The sequence below is a fragment of the Rhinatrema bivittatum genome, chromosome 8, assembly GCF_901001135.1.
Source record: "Rhinatrema bivittatum chromosome 8, aRhiBiv1.1, whole genome shotgun sequence".
Lineage (NCBI taxonomy): Eukaryota > Metazoa > Chordata > Amphibia > Gymnophiona > Rhinatrematidae > Rhinatrema > Rhinatrema bivittatum.
Genome location: NC_042622.1, coordinates 150,319,852 through 150,334,391, shown reverse-complemented (window position 1 = coordinate 150,334,391; position 14,540 = coordinate 150,319,852). Strand labels below are relative to the sequence as shown.

The 14,540-nt window shown below is 42.6% G+C and overlaps 1 protein-coding gene across 2 annotated transcripts in view; it reads right to left on the bottom strand.

Moving 5' to 3' along the window:
• The window catches only part of SPTBN2 (spectrin beta, non-erythrocytic 2), a 411,931-nt gene that overhangs the window by 201,674 nt on the left and 195,717 nt on the right, over nt 1–14,540 (bottom strand). For both annotated transcript variants that reach the window (XM_029611250.1, XM_029611248.1), the window contains exons 6-7: nt 7,529–7,644; nt 459–571 (exon numbers count right to left, since the gene is read on the bottom strand). In XM_029611250.1, the coding sequence (XP_029467110.1) occupies nt 459–571; nt 7,529–7,644 (229 nt within the window). The remainder of the gene's footprint in view (nt 1–458; nt 572–7,528; nt 7,645–14,540) is intronic.

The following is a 14,540-nucleotide window of genomic DNA, read 5'->3' as shown; positions in this document are numbered from 1 at the left end:
GAGAAAGTACACTCATATTTTCCTTTAGAGAACTGGTGCAGAGTCCTTGGATAAAAGTATCTGTGAACTTTGCATCTATTTGCCTACTTCTGAAAATTGCCCCAGCTGTGATATTACATACAGTAGTTAAATTTAGTTGCTCTACCTCCAGCAAATTTCAAACCTGGGGCCTGGGAGACTAACTAGATAACTAGTTCCCTTTGAAAACTGTTCTTCCCATGCACACAGTCCAAGATGGCATGTGACTATTGACTTCATGTCCTTTCTCAAGGGTCCCTAGAACAGTATTATAGAGATCTATGCATGTCTAAGGCACTTCCCATTCTCTATAAGTGAATGGCAGAGTTTTATAAAAAGGCTGTCCTCAGGGTTCCCTACAACTCAATGACAGGGCTTTAAAAAAGTATTTCCTTAGGGAAGACAAGAATAGCAGTCTGTATCACTGCCATGGTTATTACCTTTCCAATACGCTTTCCCTCCACAGCCAGGGCTTTCATCTTGGAGAAGTAGTGGTAGTAGGTGGCCACATAGGTAATGATGGATTTCTCATCTGGCTGATCCACACTGACGTCTACAATCCAAAGAGAGCAAAAGGCAATGTGAAATTCCAGCACGCAATGCTTTCTAATCTACTGACATTATTCCAGTATTCGCTGACATATACTCTGTGCATTGGGTTTCATTCTTGCCTTCACCGCTCACAGGGAACAATTGAAGACCCTTCCCCTACTGTGTGGAATATTGAATGTAATAGGCTTAGTCCAAGTTGTTAAAACATGCAACATATAAGGCTGGCCATGTACTGAATCTTGTGTTTTTTCCTAATATCAATGTAAATTGGGAGAGGGGATGGAAAATATTCATATTAATCCAGTAAACTGGTCTGACTACTCTTTAATTACGTTTTTATTAGATGGTCTTCTTTAAAACAGCAAAGTCTAGGGAGGGATTGTTCTGTTCACTTTAGAGGGATGACTGACCCAAATTTAGGGAAGTTTAGGTGGTCCCTTTAATACCATTGTGAATGATGTCATAATGCCTCTGTATCGCTCCATGGTGAGACCCCTCCTTGAATACTATGTACAATTCTGATCGCCGCATCTCAAAAAAGACTTAGTTGCGATGGAGAAGGTACAGAGAAGGGCAACCAAAATGATAAAGGGAATGGGACAGCTCCCCTATGAGGAAAGACTAAAGAGGTTAGGACTTTTCAGCTTGGAGAAGAGACCGCTGAGGGGGGATATGATAGAGGTGTTTAAAATCATGAGAGGTCTAGAACGGGTTAATGTGTATCAGTTATTTACTCTTTCGGATAATAGAAAGACTAGGGGGCACTCCATGAAGTTAGTATGTGGCACATTTAAAACTAATTGGAGAAAGTTCTTTTTCATTCAACACACAATTAAACTCTGGAATTTGTTGCCAGAGGATGTGGTTAGTGCAGTTAGTGTAGCTGGTTTAAAAAAGGATTGGATAAGTTCTTGGAGGAGAAGTCCATTACCTGCTATTAATTAAGTTGACTTAGAAAATAACCACTGCTATTACTAGCAACAGTAACAGGGAATAGACTTAGGGGCGGATTTTAAGAGCCCTGCTCACCTAAATCCGCCCAAATCCTGGAGCAAAGGTTTATTTTTGATTGGCAGACGAGTGTACCCCACAGACTCAATGGTCCAATTGAGTGGCAAGCCTTTGTGTGAGTATACGACTGGCTCATTGATAACTTTTATTACGACGGTGTTTTTTTCTGGGAGTTGAAAGATTGCCGTATGGGATAATGATCAAGGAGATTGTTTAATTGTAGGACGAGTTAAGGTTTTAATTGGTGGTATTATAAAACTTACGTTTTGGTTCATGGCTTTACATCATGCCGTTATACGTGATGTCATCAGTTCCGGAGGAAATGTGAGTATGCAGCCGGTTGAGCGTTTTAGTCAGGCATTTTGAAGCTGTTATTAAATTGTATTTTTTCGCTATTTTTTGGTTGCAGGGTTGGTCCCTGGAATTAGCGAAGTGATGTTGAAATGTGAAGCGTTTTGCCTATACCTTGAAAGTTGAATGGATTAAAAAGCACTTTAATGCGGCAACGGAGGTTGCACATCTTAAACGTTACAAAATTTAAACGATCTGTAAAGGTAGATCCTTTCTATGTTTAATGTTTGGAGGGGAGGTGGGTTTTAAGGGTTAAAGTGGAGAGTGGTTACCTATATTGATGGATGTATTTAATATAGGTTGCATTAGAGACGACAGTGACGAAAATATCCCTGATGAAGCCCAGATGAATCGGGCGAAACAAGGAGTCCTTGTCGGGCAGGTCCAGTGGACGATGTCACCGTTTTTGGTTGTGATAATTGGAAAAGTATAGTGGGTAATGCTGGAACTTGAGAATATCAGGTTCTAGATATGTATAGAGATAGGTTACATTACCATTATTATATTTTGTGAAATAGTATCGTATTTAAAGCAGAGGATATTGCAATATATATTTTACATTGTGATTTGAATAACTGTTACACATTGGTGTTGGGATTTTTACATTATGATTTGATGTTTTTATAGGTGTTGTATGATTGTGATATGATTGTAGTATGGATGAATGATTGTGTTAGATAGTAATTATTGTCTAGACAGGATCTATTTTATATATTCCATTAATAAATTATATATTTGAGATTGAATGTTGTGATTTTGTGAGTTCCATCATGCAATGACATTCACACACACCACAGGGCATGAGTAACTGTGGCACCCCTATGCTTAATATCAGTCTTGCGACTGCAATGCCTTACACCCATGCAGAGGTGTTCCACCCTGCTGCCAGTGGTTCATATGTGCCCGACATTGCAGCATCTGCAGTGGTTCCATGTTGGCCTAGCAGCCATTCTCCATGCCACAGTATGGACCAGCACCAAAGCTGCGGGTACCTGTAGCAGTGCACTGCAAATGAGCTAACCATTGTTATGTGTGTGCTAGTGCGGATCTCATCAGTGCTGCACAACACTTCCTGGTGCCCGACATATGAAGGCACTGGATGGCACCCATGGTGCTCCCTGTCAATGGTCCTTGATAGCAAACAGTAGCCTCTGCACTGGTGCATTTGATCTGAGCAACACAATTTCAAGGCACACCCTGGCACGCGCGCTGACAGTGCTTGATGCTGTTGACACTCCATATGGTGCTTACCAAGTTTGATGGTGGAAACAGCATTCTGGCATGTATGACATCCCAGGCACCCACTATAAAATCAATAGCAATTATGGTACCCATGGTGATGATGGTGACACAGATGTCCATGGAGCCCAGGCACTCCACGGTTCTAATGATCTTGGTATCTTGATGATATTATATGGCATCAGCAGTGCTCATAGCACCTCCATAATGTCATCCATGCCCACAGCACTCAAAGGCATTGATGGTGCTCAATGTATCGATGGCAGCCCCAGGGCCCAATAGCGTCAGTGTTGACCACACTGTTCGTGGTCGCCCTTGGCACTTGACAGCACCCACAGCACTCGGTGTTGACGGAGTACTAGACAGCACCCACAGCGCTTCAACAGCATCAACGGCATCTGACTGATCCAGGGCTCCTGCCGGCATCAATGGCACCAAGGCACTCAACGACACCCACAGCACCCTCAGTACTTGATGGTGTTGACAGCATTCATCAGCGCTGATGGCACCTATGGTGCTCAACAATGTTGATGCCGCTCGATGGTGCCCAAATGGCACTCGATGGCACCCACAGTGCTCAATGACATTGGCACTTGATGGCTTTGACGGTTCATATGGCACTTGATGGTATCAAAGGTGCCTATGGTGCTCAATGACGTTCCCTGGTGTTCAACCTCAATCGATGACGCCCATAGCACTTGAAGGCATCCACGGCTCTCGATGGAATCAATGGTGCCTATGTTGCTTGATGGCATCGGTGGCACCTATGGTGCTTAATGGCATCCCTGGCACTCGATAGCCTCAACTGATGGTACCCATGGTGCTTGACAGCATCCACACCTCCTATGATGCTCAAAGGCATCAATACTACACTTCCAATGTCTAAACATCAGTGCACTGGCACGGACATGCACGGGCTACTGAATTTGGGCATGGCACCAATGATGTAGCAGCAGAGCCGATTGCCCAGGCTCATGCTCACACTCTCTCCCAAGGAAATTGCACTGCCAGGGCACCAGAGGTGAAGATTAACTTGGGCACATGGAGATCAGTTCCTAGGAGCATAGGAAGGATAAGCTCTCCTCCCCACAGGAATGTTCTGGTCCTGGAATCCTTCGCTGTTTGAGCTGCCACTGATGCCCAGCAGTCAGACAAAACTTCATAGAACTCCTGCTTGGATGTGAACTCAGGCAAGTCTCCAGGCCAGAGGCCTACTCGGGCCACATACGGACTGAAGACTGCCAATCTCATGGACAGCGCCACAAATTTCCAGATGAACTGAGAGGACAACACAAACAAGCTGTGGGTGAAGCATTATTTATTAACAGAATAACTCTGCTAGGGTACACAGTGTATTAGGCCCACCATGCGGCTGGCAAAGAGAACCTTGAAAAAATAAAATCAAAATAAACACAAACTACAGTTTAAAAAAAACAAAACTCACAGGACCTGCTAGAAAACAGTTTCTGCAGCTCCAGAACTGTCACGGCAGTAGCTGTGAAGGAGAGCAAAGCTCCAACCGTGACCACATGGCTCTATGGAAAAGAAAGACTGAGGGCTCTGCCTGGGATGCAGGGAAGTAACTACAGCTGCACATGCTCAGTATAGCATGCTGAAAAGTCTAGAATCTTTGAGATCAAAGTTCTGTGCCAGCCTCCATCGGATGACTTCACTCTTATGTGAGGACTGCCATCCTGCTTGTCCTCAGAGAAAATAAAACTTTACACATTATTGTCTTAACCATGCCTCCTTGCCTTTGTGAATACAGAGGTACCCATTAGTTATCATCATGCAATTTTTACATCAAATAACACACATTACTTTAACGCAGATCAGTGAATGAGGCCCTAAGAGACAAATCTACCAAGCTTTTTCGGATCAACACAGAATGAGAAAAAAAGTAAATAAGTCCCTAAATTATTGGAAATTGTACTACTATCCTGGGTAATTTGTTTCTATGTATGAAATTATAAACATATTGATGCTCCTTTTACCTTACCTTAACTAAGCTATCAGAACTGCTACTACTTTTCAGCTAAGGCTATGTAAGTACAAACTATTAATATGATCATGTGCCTCTTTCATTACCATCATTTATATAATGTTTTTCCAACCAGACAGTTCAAAGCATGTCACAATAAGTTGGATTTATAATATGAGCATCATGGTATGGTTACAGTGTGTATCTATACATTTATATCTATATATCTATATCTATTTATATCTAGATATATCTCTCTATATATGATGCACTTAAGAGGAAGTGGTGTCTGTCTGAAGCAGAGAACTGGACAGCTCATTTGCATACTTCTCCCAGGAGCCCAAGCAAAGAACTCCAAAAGACTATGAGCCATCTAGGTTTCAGTTTTCACAGCTCACACACTCTTTCTAGCTGAACGCTCACCCATATATTTTTCCCAGCAGCCCCTGTAGAGCATTCCAGAGGATGCTCTACAGGGGCTGCTCTACAGAGGCTGCCATGAGCTATCCAGGCTTCAGCTTTCACAGCCCTTGTGCTCTTTCCTATGCCAGAGAACTGGATGGTTCATTTATATACTTCTCCTAGAAGCCCCAGCAAAGGACTCCCAGCCAGCTGCCTTTTTTTTCCCTGTGTCTTTGCTTTAAAGCATGGCTTTTCAAACAGGCCTTTTACAAAGAGAACAGAGAAAGTAAGTAAAGAAAAGCTGGCGTTACAAATCAGCACCAAACAACTAGTTACACTTGCCGCTAGCAACTATTTTTAAACTCTCACTGATAAAAGTAGATTTAACCTGAAAGAACAAGAACAAATTAATGTAAGCTAACTACGAGACATGTATTCAATGGACATTATATGATATGATTCAAATAGATAGTGTATGAAATTATATGTTACCGGTTATCTATTGGCACCTCTGTTAAAGTACTAACATTTGTTTTGCCTATTTGTGCCAGCCTGTAAACCGTTATGATGGTAAATAACTTAATGATGGTATAGAAAAGATTTTAAATAAATAAATAAATCATCTATGTTTCAGTTTCTACAATCCCTGTGCTTTTTCTAGCAGCAGAGGTCCAGATGGCTATTTGTAAACTTCTCCCAGCAGAAATCTCTAGGCTTAGCTTCCACATCCCTTTCTCTTTCCAACAGCAGATTTTTAGAAGGTGTATGTAAAAGACCAATTTCAATAAATTTTCAACAACAGATTTATTTATTTGATACAATAACAGGACATTAGTCTAAAACAAGAGTCAATAAGGTGTGGAACTGGATAGTTGTAGGTACACTAATATAGCCTCTGGAGGATTACTGATAGGCAGCTATAAAATCAATAGATTGAAAGTACTTTAGATTAGTTTTAACATCTCGACTCTCTTAGAAATTTTAAATTACTAACAACTGAACAAAATTAAGATGCAGACGATAGTCCAGCAGCGAGAGAGGGGCTATCCAGTCTTTGCACCGAGGCCCGCATGTATGATTATCTACCAGTTGGTGAGAGGTTAAATGTGTGCACTCGGTGCAAAGAGCTCCTAGCCCTTAGAGAATAAGTCCAATTTGTGGAGGCTAGTGTGGCTGGGGCTTGGCCTGGTGAGGGGTAGGCTGTACTGTAGCTGGGAGGAGGGGCTTGGCCCCAGGCTGAAGGGCTGGCATGGCTGGGGTTGGGGGGAGTACAAGCTGTACTAAGGCTGCTGGGGGGGGGGGGGGTGAGCGGGCTGGAGCTGTAGGAGTGGCAGGCTGTGCTGGGGTTGGAGGGGGAGGGCAATAAATAGGAGATTCTGGGGAATTTCCATGGCTGGCTATGCTGCTGCTGGGGCTGGGGCAGAATGTACTGCTCCTGAGGCTAGGGGGAGGGGGGGGGGCAAGCTGTGATGGAGCTGAGTAGGCTATACTTGGGCTCGGAGTGAGAAGGCAGGCTAAAATGCGATTTGGGATGGGGGGGGGAGGTAATTCAGAGGGGCCTCTAGGGAATTTCCATGCATGTCAGCTAATGCAGTATAAGGCATAGTATACATATTTAGAGGTCAGCTATTTAGAATGGGTAAAATCGACAGTGCTTGTAATTTGGTCTATCCTGCTTGTATCTATGAATATGAACGTTTGACTGCTGTAACATGCTTTGAACTCTTTGGCTGGAAAAGTATGAAAAAAACAATGGAGATGATGAAGAAGAATTTAGCTCAGGATTCACTTTAAAAATGGCTACCAGCACACTTCCCTCTTGGTAGCCATGCCTTTTCTTGCTGTGTTATGCTATATAATTACCTATTGGCTGAAAAGCAAGAATGAGCTGTGGGGAAGTCCCACCATGCACTTCTGTCCATGACCCCCTTCCCCCCTCATCTCTTCCATAGTGAACAGACATCATCTTCTTACCCTCAGGGTCCAACAGTTTGGTCAGCCCCAGCTCTCTCTCTGCCACGTTGAATGCATTCTGCAGGTTGTAGTGAGCATTCGACTTCTTCAGCTTGTCAAATTCGATCACATCGGGCCTGGGAGACAGAAGGAGGCAGTGGGGGTGGGGAAGGTGTTAGACTGTCTTAACCCAGGGTTACCTTGTAACTTTACCATGATAGGAGGGGTGCACCTCTCTCTTTTCCCCATGTTGACATGCAAACATACACACACACACTTTTGCAGAGACCACAGGATATGGCATAGGATACAAAGATTAAAATAAAGGTTGTGGGAGAAAGTGGTAGCTGAGTATTTAGTAGAGGCAAGGAAACCCTGGTAAAGTGAGAGAGTCCTCCAATTTTGGGAATTTTACAAAAAACTAACTCCTTATGGGCATGCCAGGTCCATCTATCCTTCTGTCTGTGACTCAGTTGTCCCTGCCATAACCATAGTAGCTACAGTGTTCTGGTATGAAGCATACAACAGCATTAGTGTTGGACCTGCACATGCTGAAGTTTCAGAGTGGCGGATGCTGTAAGTTGGATGCAGGAAACCTGGAAAGTTACCACTGCAGGAGATAAAGATTTGGAGTAGCAGAGCAAACAGACAAGTAGTAGAACCCCACAGGATGCTATTTTAGCAGCAGGAACAATACAGCATGGAATATTACAGCATGGGATGAGACATTCCATGCTGGAGGGGAAGTGCCACTGAAAAATGTTCATTTTTCCATTTAGAGTCTGCTCTTTCAAAGAAGTCATGGTGGTACTGGAAATCTTGTGGGGAACAGACAGACCACGGTAAGGACTAGAAGAACTCCACTCCCACATATATACTTTGTTCTTGTTAGCCTAGTTTCTTGTAGGGAAAGTGATCTTATAAGATCAACCTCTGTGTATTTATCTGCCTCTCTTTAAGAACTTTTGAACCATTCATCCAATTTCATTCATATTTTTGCCACAGATAGTAGAGCACCCACTGACCCCTAGATCACACTTTTCATGTGCTCCCAATACTTGTGTGTTTTTACCCTAGTTTTCTATAGGAAACAGGCCAATTCAGTTCAGTTGAAATCTCAGGGAAATCAAAATAGATTGAGGTGTCATTCAGCATTTTGAAAGCTTTCAGATCCCCAAATGACATGTTGTTACTACTACCATTGTTATAAGAGATAACATTGGAAGGAATTTGCAAAAGGGTATTCTTATACACAGGTCCATATATATGGAACTCTCTTCCAAGATAATTTCACCTGATAAATAATCATCTGGAGGTCAAAAATGCTAAGCACATTCAGCGCTATTTAGCCAGATAAGTTGGACTTATGCGGCTAAGAACGGCTGCTGAATATGCGCATATGTTCAACGGCCACTGTGTAACCGCATAAGTCCTTTATACAGCTAAAAAGGTAGCCACATAAGAAGTAGGTGTGTAGTAGGTGGATTGAGGCGGAGCGAGTTAGCCGTACAACTTGTGCGGCTAATTGTCGATAACCGGACTTAGCCCCATACCAAGTTGTACAGCTAAGCTATATGTGCCATAGAGCAGGTCTAAACTTAGCTTAGATTTATACAGCTAAATGTTCAGTTATACGCCTACTCTCAGCGGCATAGCTGAGTTGCTGAATATACATCGTAACTTGGGCGGATAGGTTCTAACCGGCTAAGGCCTAGATTTATCAAAATGCAGTAAATATTGCACGCGATATTAAAAAGGGCATGTTTTATGGTAATAGCCTATTTATCACAATGTGCGTTATCTTTGTGCTTCACATAGTTACTTAACCGGCCAATTTTGAATATTGATCCTCTGATCTTTAGAAGTGTGGTAAAATCATAGTTTTTGGCATGGCCACCTCAGAACCAGAGGAGAGCTGATATATATTCTCTGTTGGATTTTGGACAAATTAGCCGAGCTAATTGATTGTGGTTCCTTTTGCTCTGCTTTGTATGTTCTCGAAATGTATTGCTGAAGGGATCATTACTGTCTATTTGAGGCAGTTATTTTATATTTAAATACTGTATTTTAAATTATTCCTTGTGTTAATTTAGTTAGGTACGCTATTAATTTTTGGCTTATGTTTGTTTAATTCTTTAGAAACTCGCCTTAAACCAATGCAGGTAAGGCATGCAAAAATATGACTAAATAAATAAAAGCTGCCCTGCATTTGGTTTGTGCCTGTAGGCTCCATTTTTAGCCTATTTTATATAAAACTTCCCTAAACAGTAATTCACATAATGAATGTTGCCGAAACCATGTGCAAACTGGTATAATGCTGAAAGAAATTGCACATCATCTTGTTCTCTGTACCATGCTAATAATGAAACTGTATGAAGCCCCTTCCCATAATTATTAAGAAAAGTCCCATTAGCTCTGCCCTAGATAACTAGTGAGGCTGCAGCTTCTGTGTACTTCTCGGCTGTGGACACCTGATCCACCAGGGCTTCAGCTTCAACCACTCCACATCCCTTCAACCAGCAGGGTCAACTCAATTTACCAGCAAGACATTTCAGTTATGCAGCTACCTCAGGCCAACACCATGTTCTTTTCTTTGCTTCCTATGGTTCTACTACACTTCCTCTTCTTGATGCTAGCCCGTCACAATCTTATTCCCCACTGCAAACCACTGCAACCATCAAGTCCACTGTCCTCTGGGCTGAGATCCTCTTTAGTTGTCCACAGGCACACAGTTATTACTGGGGCTTAAACTATTCTCGCTTTCCATATGATGAAATAGCCTTAAGTTTTCCAGTTTTCCTCATGAGAGGAGGAGGATACTCTCCTAGGTCCTAGGTGTGGATAGCTCGCAGTCTCTATAGTAAATAGAAATCAAGCTAGACTCAATGATAAGGTGATTTCAGCAGGGTTTGGTTGCGCCTTGCACTTTCTCAGCCCTGACTTGTCCCCTCACTGCTGTGTTGCTCTGAGACCTGTCTACTTGTAGTGTCACTGTTAAGAGCCAAACTGCTGTGATTATTCCATCTGCTTCTGTGAGGGGATGCGCTAGAAGGACTGTAAGCTACTTTCCTGGTCTCCGGAGAGCTGCCCACTGTTTCAGCGTGGTTTATAAAGAGTCCTGCACTATTCTCAGCTCTGCCCTGCCCCCCTCGCTGACGTGCTGATTTGAGACCTGCCTACTTGCAATGTCACTGTAATCAGCCTTGATAATCAGAGTCCAGCTATTGTTGCGGCTCACCTCAGAATCAAGCCCCACCTCTTAGGGAGCATCTTTGAGAGATCAGGATGGAAATTTTTTTTTTTTTTTGTCATTTATAGCTTTTATTGGCAGGAAACAAGACAGAAATGCACCAAGTACATAATAAATGCAACCATAATATAACTAAAAATACGCATGTACAGCATAACTGAAAGCCATTTTACCCAAATATACCCCCTAAAGACCCCCCACCCCTCCCCGTAGAGGTAGCTGATATATAACATAAGGACACTTGGTAATCAAGAAACTTGCTATCACACTGCAAAGTATAGAGAGACCTAGGAAGTGACAAGCCCCGTGACAATGCAATCACCTCAAACGATAGGAAGACCCCTTTGAGGCTGTTATCCCAGGGTTGGTACGCAGGTAGCGAGGCGCACCAAGCCTGCAGTCAACATTTCATAATAACTTTATTAAATTTGTGGTTACGGCGACCAGATGTGCTATAGCACGCAGCTGGAAGGCTCCCAGTGTCCCGACGCTATCAATGGTACAAGCAATGGTTCTAAGCACACATACTCTGGGCAAGATTACAGCATTTCGCAATGCGTCGACCCATAACTTTCACAAGGTCTGGGGCCAGTATGAACGATGGCTACGCATTCCTGTTGCACAGTAAAGGATGGAAATTTTTAGTTTGGTTTTAACTGTAATTATGAGGTCCTTGATTTTGCCTGTGATAGGGAATGGGAGATATGCTGGTGGGTTTCCGGGAGCTATGGGTAGAAGCAGGGGCGGCTCAAGGCAATCTGCTGCCTGAGGTGAGGTGAGGGATGGGATGGCGCCTCCCCCCGCCCCCTTCCAAGGCACAGCACAAGTCAAATCATTGAGAGGGCCATTGGGGGGCAGAGGATCCCCTTGAAGTCTGGCCCTTTCGGTGATTTGAAATGCTACAGAAAAGGGAAAGCAGGGGTCAGAATTCCCCAAGAAGTGGCAGACGGTGTATCACTGATAATCTTTCTTGGAAGCTGGCAACCCTGCTTCACTCTCAGGAAACCTACAACCTGCCTCCCACATTTCCACTGCATCTGCCCCCTGAAGAAGTGGGAATTGATGAATGATGTGGGGTCGGTGTGTGGCACACTCTCTCCAGGTCGGTGCAAGGATTTCAGGCACAATAGGCAAACTTTACACACTAACCCTCAACACGCACAATTAAAAACTGCATTTATAATAACAGATTGTACATGAAAAAAGATATTCATAGTCTTCCAAGGTAAAAATATCACAGCAACATATATATTATTTTAACATGTACTGCATTGGTGCCAACAAGAAAAACCTGCGAAAAAGACATTTGGTATTACGCCCATTGTAATGTACATTTGATGTGGGCTTGGCCTTCAGAAAGCCATGAATAAACTGAATAACAATGATAATATAGTAAACCTATTATGATGTATTTTGTGTTTATACTGTAATCTGCTTAGTATAATATGTTTGCTGTAAGTGGCCTAGAAACATTTTAAATAAATAAACCTTCCATAATAAAACAGCACTAAATGCCAGCACTTAAGCAGTAACAACCCTACTTTTGAAAAGACAACTCTCCATACTCTCACATAGGCCAGGGAAGTAGAAGTCTTTCTAGACTATAAGAGGGTAGCAATGACCCCTTCTGAATAACCTTTATCTCTCAAATGCTGCCTCTCAAAAGCCATGCTGCTAGACAAAAGCGTTCTGCCTGATCCAAACAAACGGGACCTTGGTGCAGAAGGTTCAGCAGATGAACTAGCTGTAACGGTCCATCCACTGCTAGGTTGACTGAGTTCACAAACCATGGACTCCTCGGCCACTCTGGTGCGATGAGAATCACGTCGCCAGGATGAACCTCTATGCATCACAAGATCTTGCTTACTAATGGCCAAGGAGGAAATATATACAGAAGGACATCCATCAGCCAAGGCAGAACCAATGCATCTACCCTCTCTGCTCCTCTTTCTCTTCGCCGGCTGAAGAAATGTGGGGCCTTGGCATTGCAGATGGTCACCATTAAGTCCACGCACAGTATACCCCACCTGTGACCAATGAGGCACATCACTTCCTCTGACAGCTTCCACTCTCTGGGGTTCAGTTGCTGCCGGCTCAGAAAATCCGCTTGCACATTGTTCATGTCCATTCGGAACCGAGGAACTTTCAGAGCTCCCTTCACCTTTTTTAAATCACGGATTGGACAGAACTATGAAATAAATGGAATAGTGGCCTGTTCCCTGCTCTTCCAGGGGGACAGGAACAATGTTCCCTGCTCTTCCAGGGGGACAGGAACAATGGCTCCCAGCCTGCATAGGCGGCTGCCGGGTTGTGCCGGGTTGCGCACACAAATCTACGCGCTCGTGTAATTCTGAATATCCGGCCCTTAGTTACATAATTATAGACTCACATGACCCCCCCCTTTGGCACTATACCAAAGTTGGGGTTACACCAAAATAAATATATTTCATCAAAGTAAATTTACTACCGAAGTATATGTTAAACCAAAATATGTGTTGACCAAGTATGTAATACTGAAATATTTGATATACCTAAACACACGTTTACCTAAGTCTGTGTTTCCACACAGTATGTGTTGAACAAAAATTTGAATGTTACTTTTGTAAATTGATTTGATCGTCATTTGGAACGACAGTATATAAAATAGCAAAAGTAAATAAATAAATAAATAAATAATGGCTATTCTGCCTAACCATGAGATTTAAAGAGGAGCCCAATGAGTAAAGTCATTTCTCACCTTCCCCAATAAAGGTAAGTAATTCAGCTTGAATAGCTTATCCAAGATTTATGAGATCACTACTCACAGATATTTAATGGAATCCTTGCTCCAATTAAAAGGATATAACTCCTCTAAATGTTTCTTTGTCCCTGGATAGGTCAAAATTTCTAAAATTTCTGTCTAAGCAACATTCATCTTATAACCTGACACTCTATTGAATATCTTAAGCACCTCCAGCATAACCTTCAAGGTTTGAGTAGGATTCAAAATAGAGTAGCACAACATCTGCAAATAATACAATACGGTTATCACTACTATCAGCCCCAATAATCCTCAAAAACCCAGTATGCTGTCTAATCAGTGCTGCAAAAGGTTCCTTGACCTGGGGAAATAGAAGGGGTGAAAGAGGGCAATCCTGTCTAGTACCTCTAGAAAGTGGGTCGCTCTGAAAAAGATACCATTTATCTTAATTTGAGCTGTAAGATCATATATAGGCACTGAACCCACTTAAATGAGCTTTATAGCTAAGCTTAATAATAGAATATACAAACAGGGCCATTCAACGCTATCAAACACTTTCTCCTCTATTCCTAGCATGATACATTAAGTTCAAGGGTCTCCTAACATTGTCCGTACCTTGCCTCCCTTTTTTAAAAACGGTTTGATCTTGATTAACTAACAATGGAAGCACCTGCTCCACCCTATTTGCCAATATCGTATCCAAAGTTTTATTATCATAGTTTAATATTGGCATGTAGGAGCTACAGTTTACTGGGTCCTTACCTGCCTTATGAATCACAGATATAGAGGCCAAAAGAGAATATTGTACTACATGCCCCCCACCCTACCTAAAAGTCTGTTATATAAAGCCGCCAACCTAGCAGCAAAAGTATTTGAAAAAGTTGTATAAACTAGAAGTGAGAAACAATTTTGATCTGGACTCTTACCCCCTTCAAAGCTCCAAAAGCATTTTTTGCTTCCTGTACAGTAATTAAAGTTTCAAACCTCTCATCCAACTCATCCAGTAGTCCCAGAAGAGACAAGCTGCCCAGAAATGAGGAGAT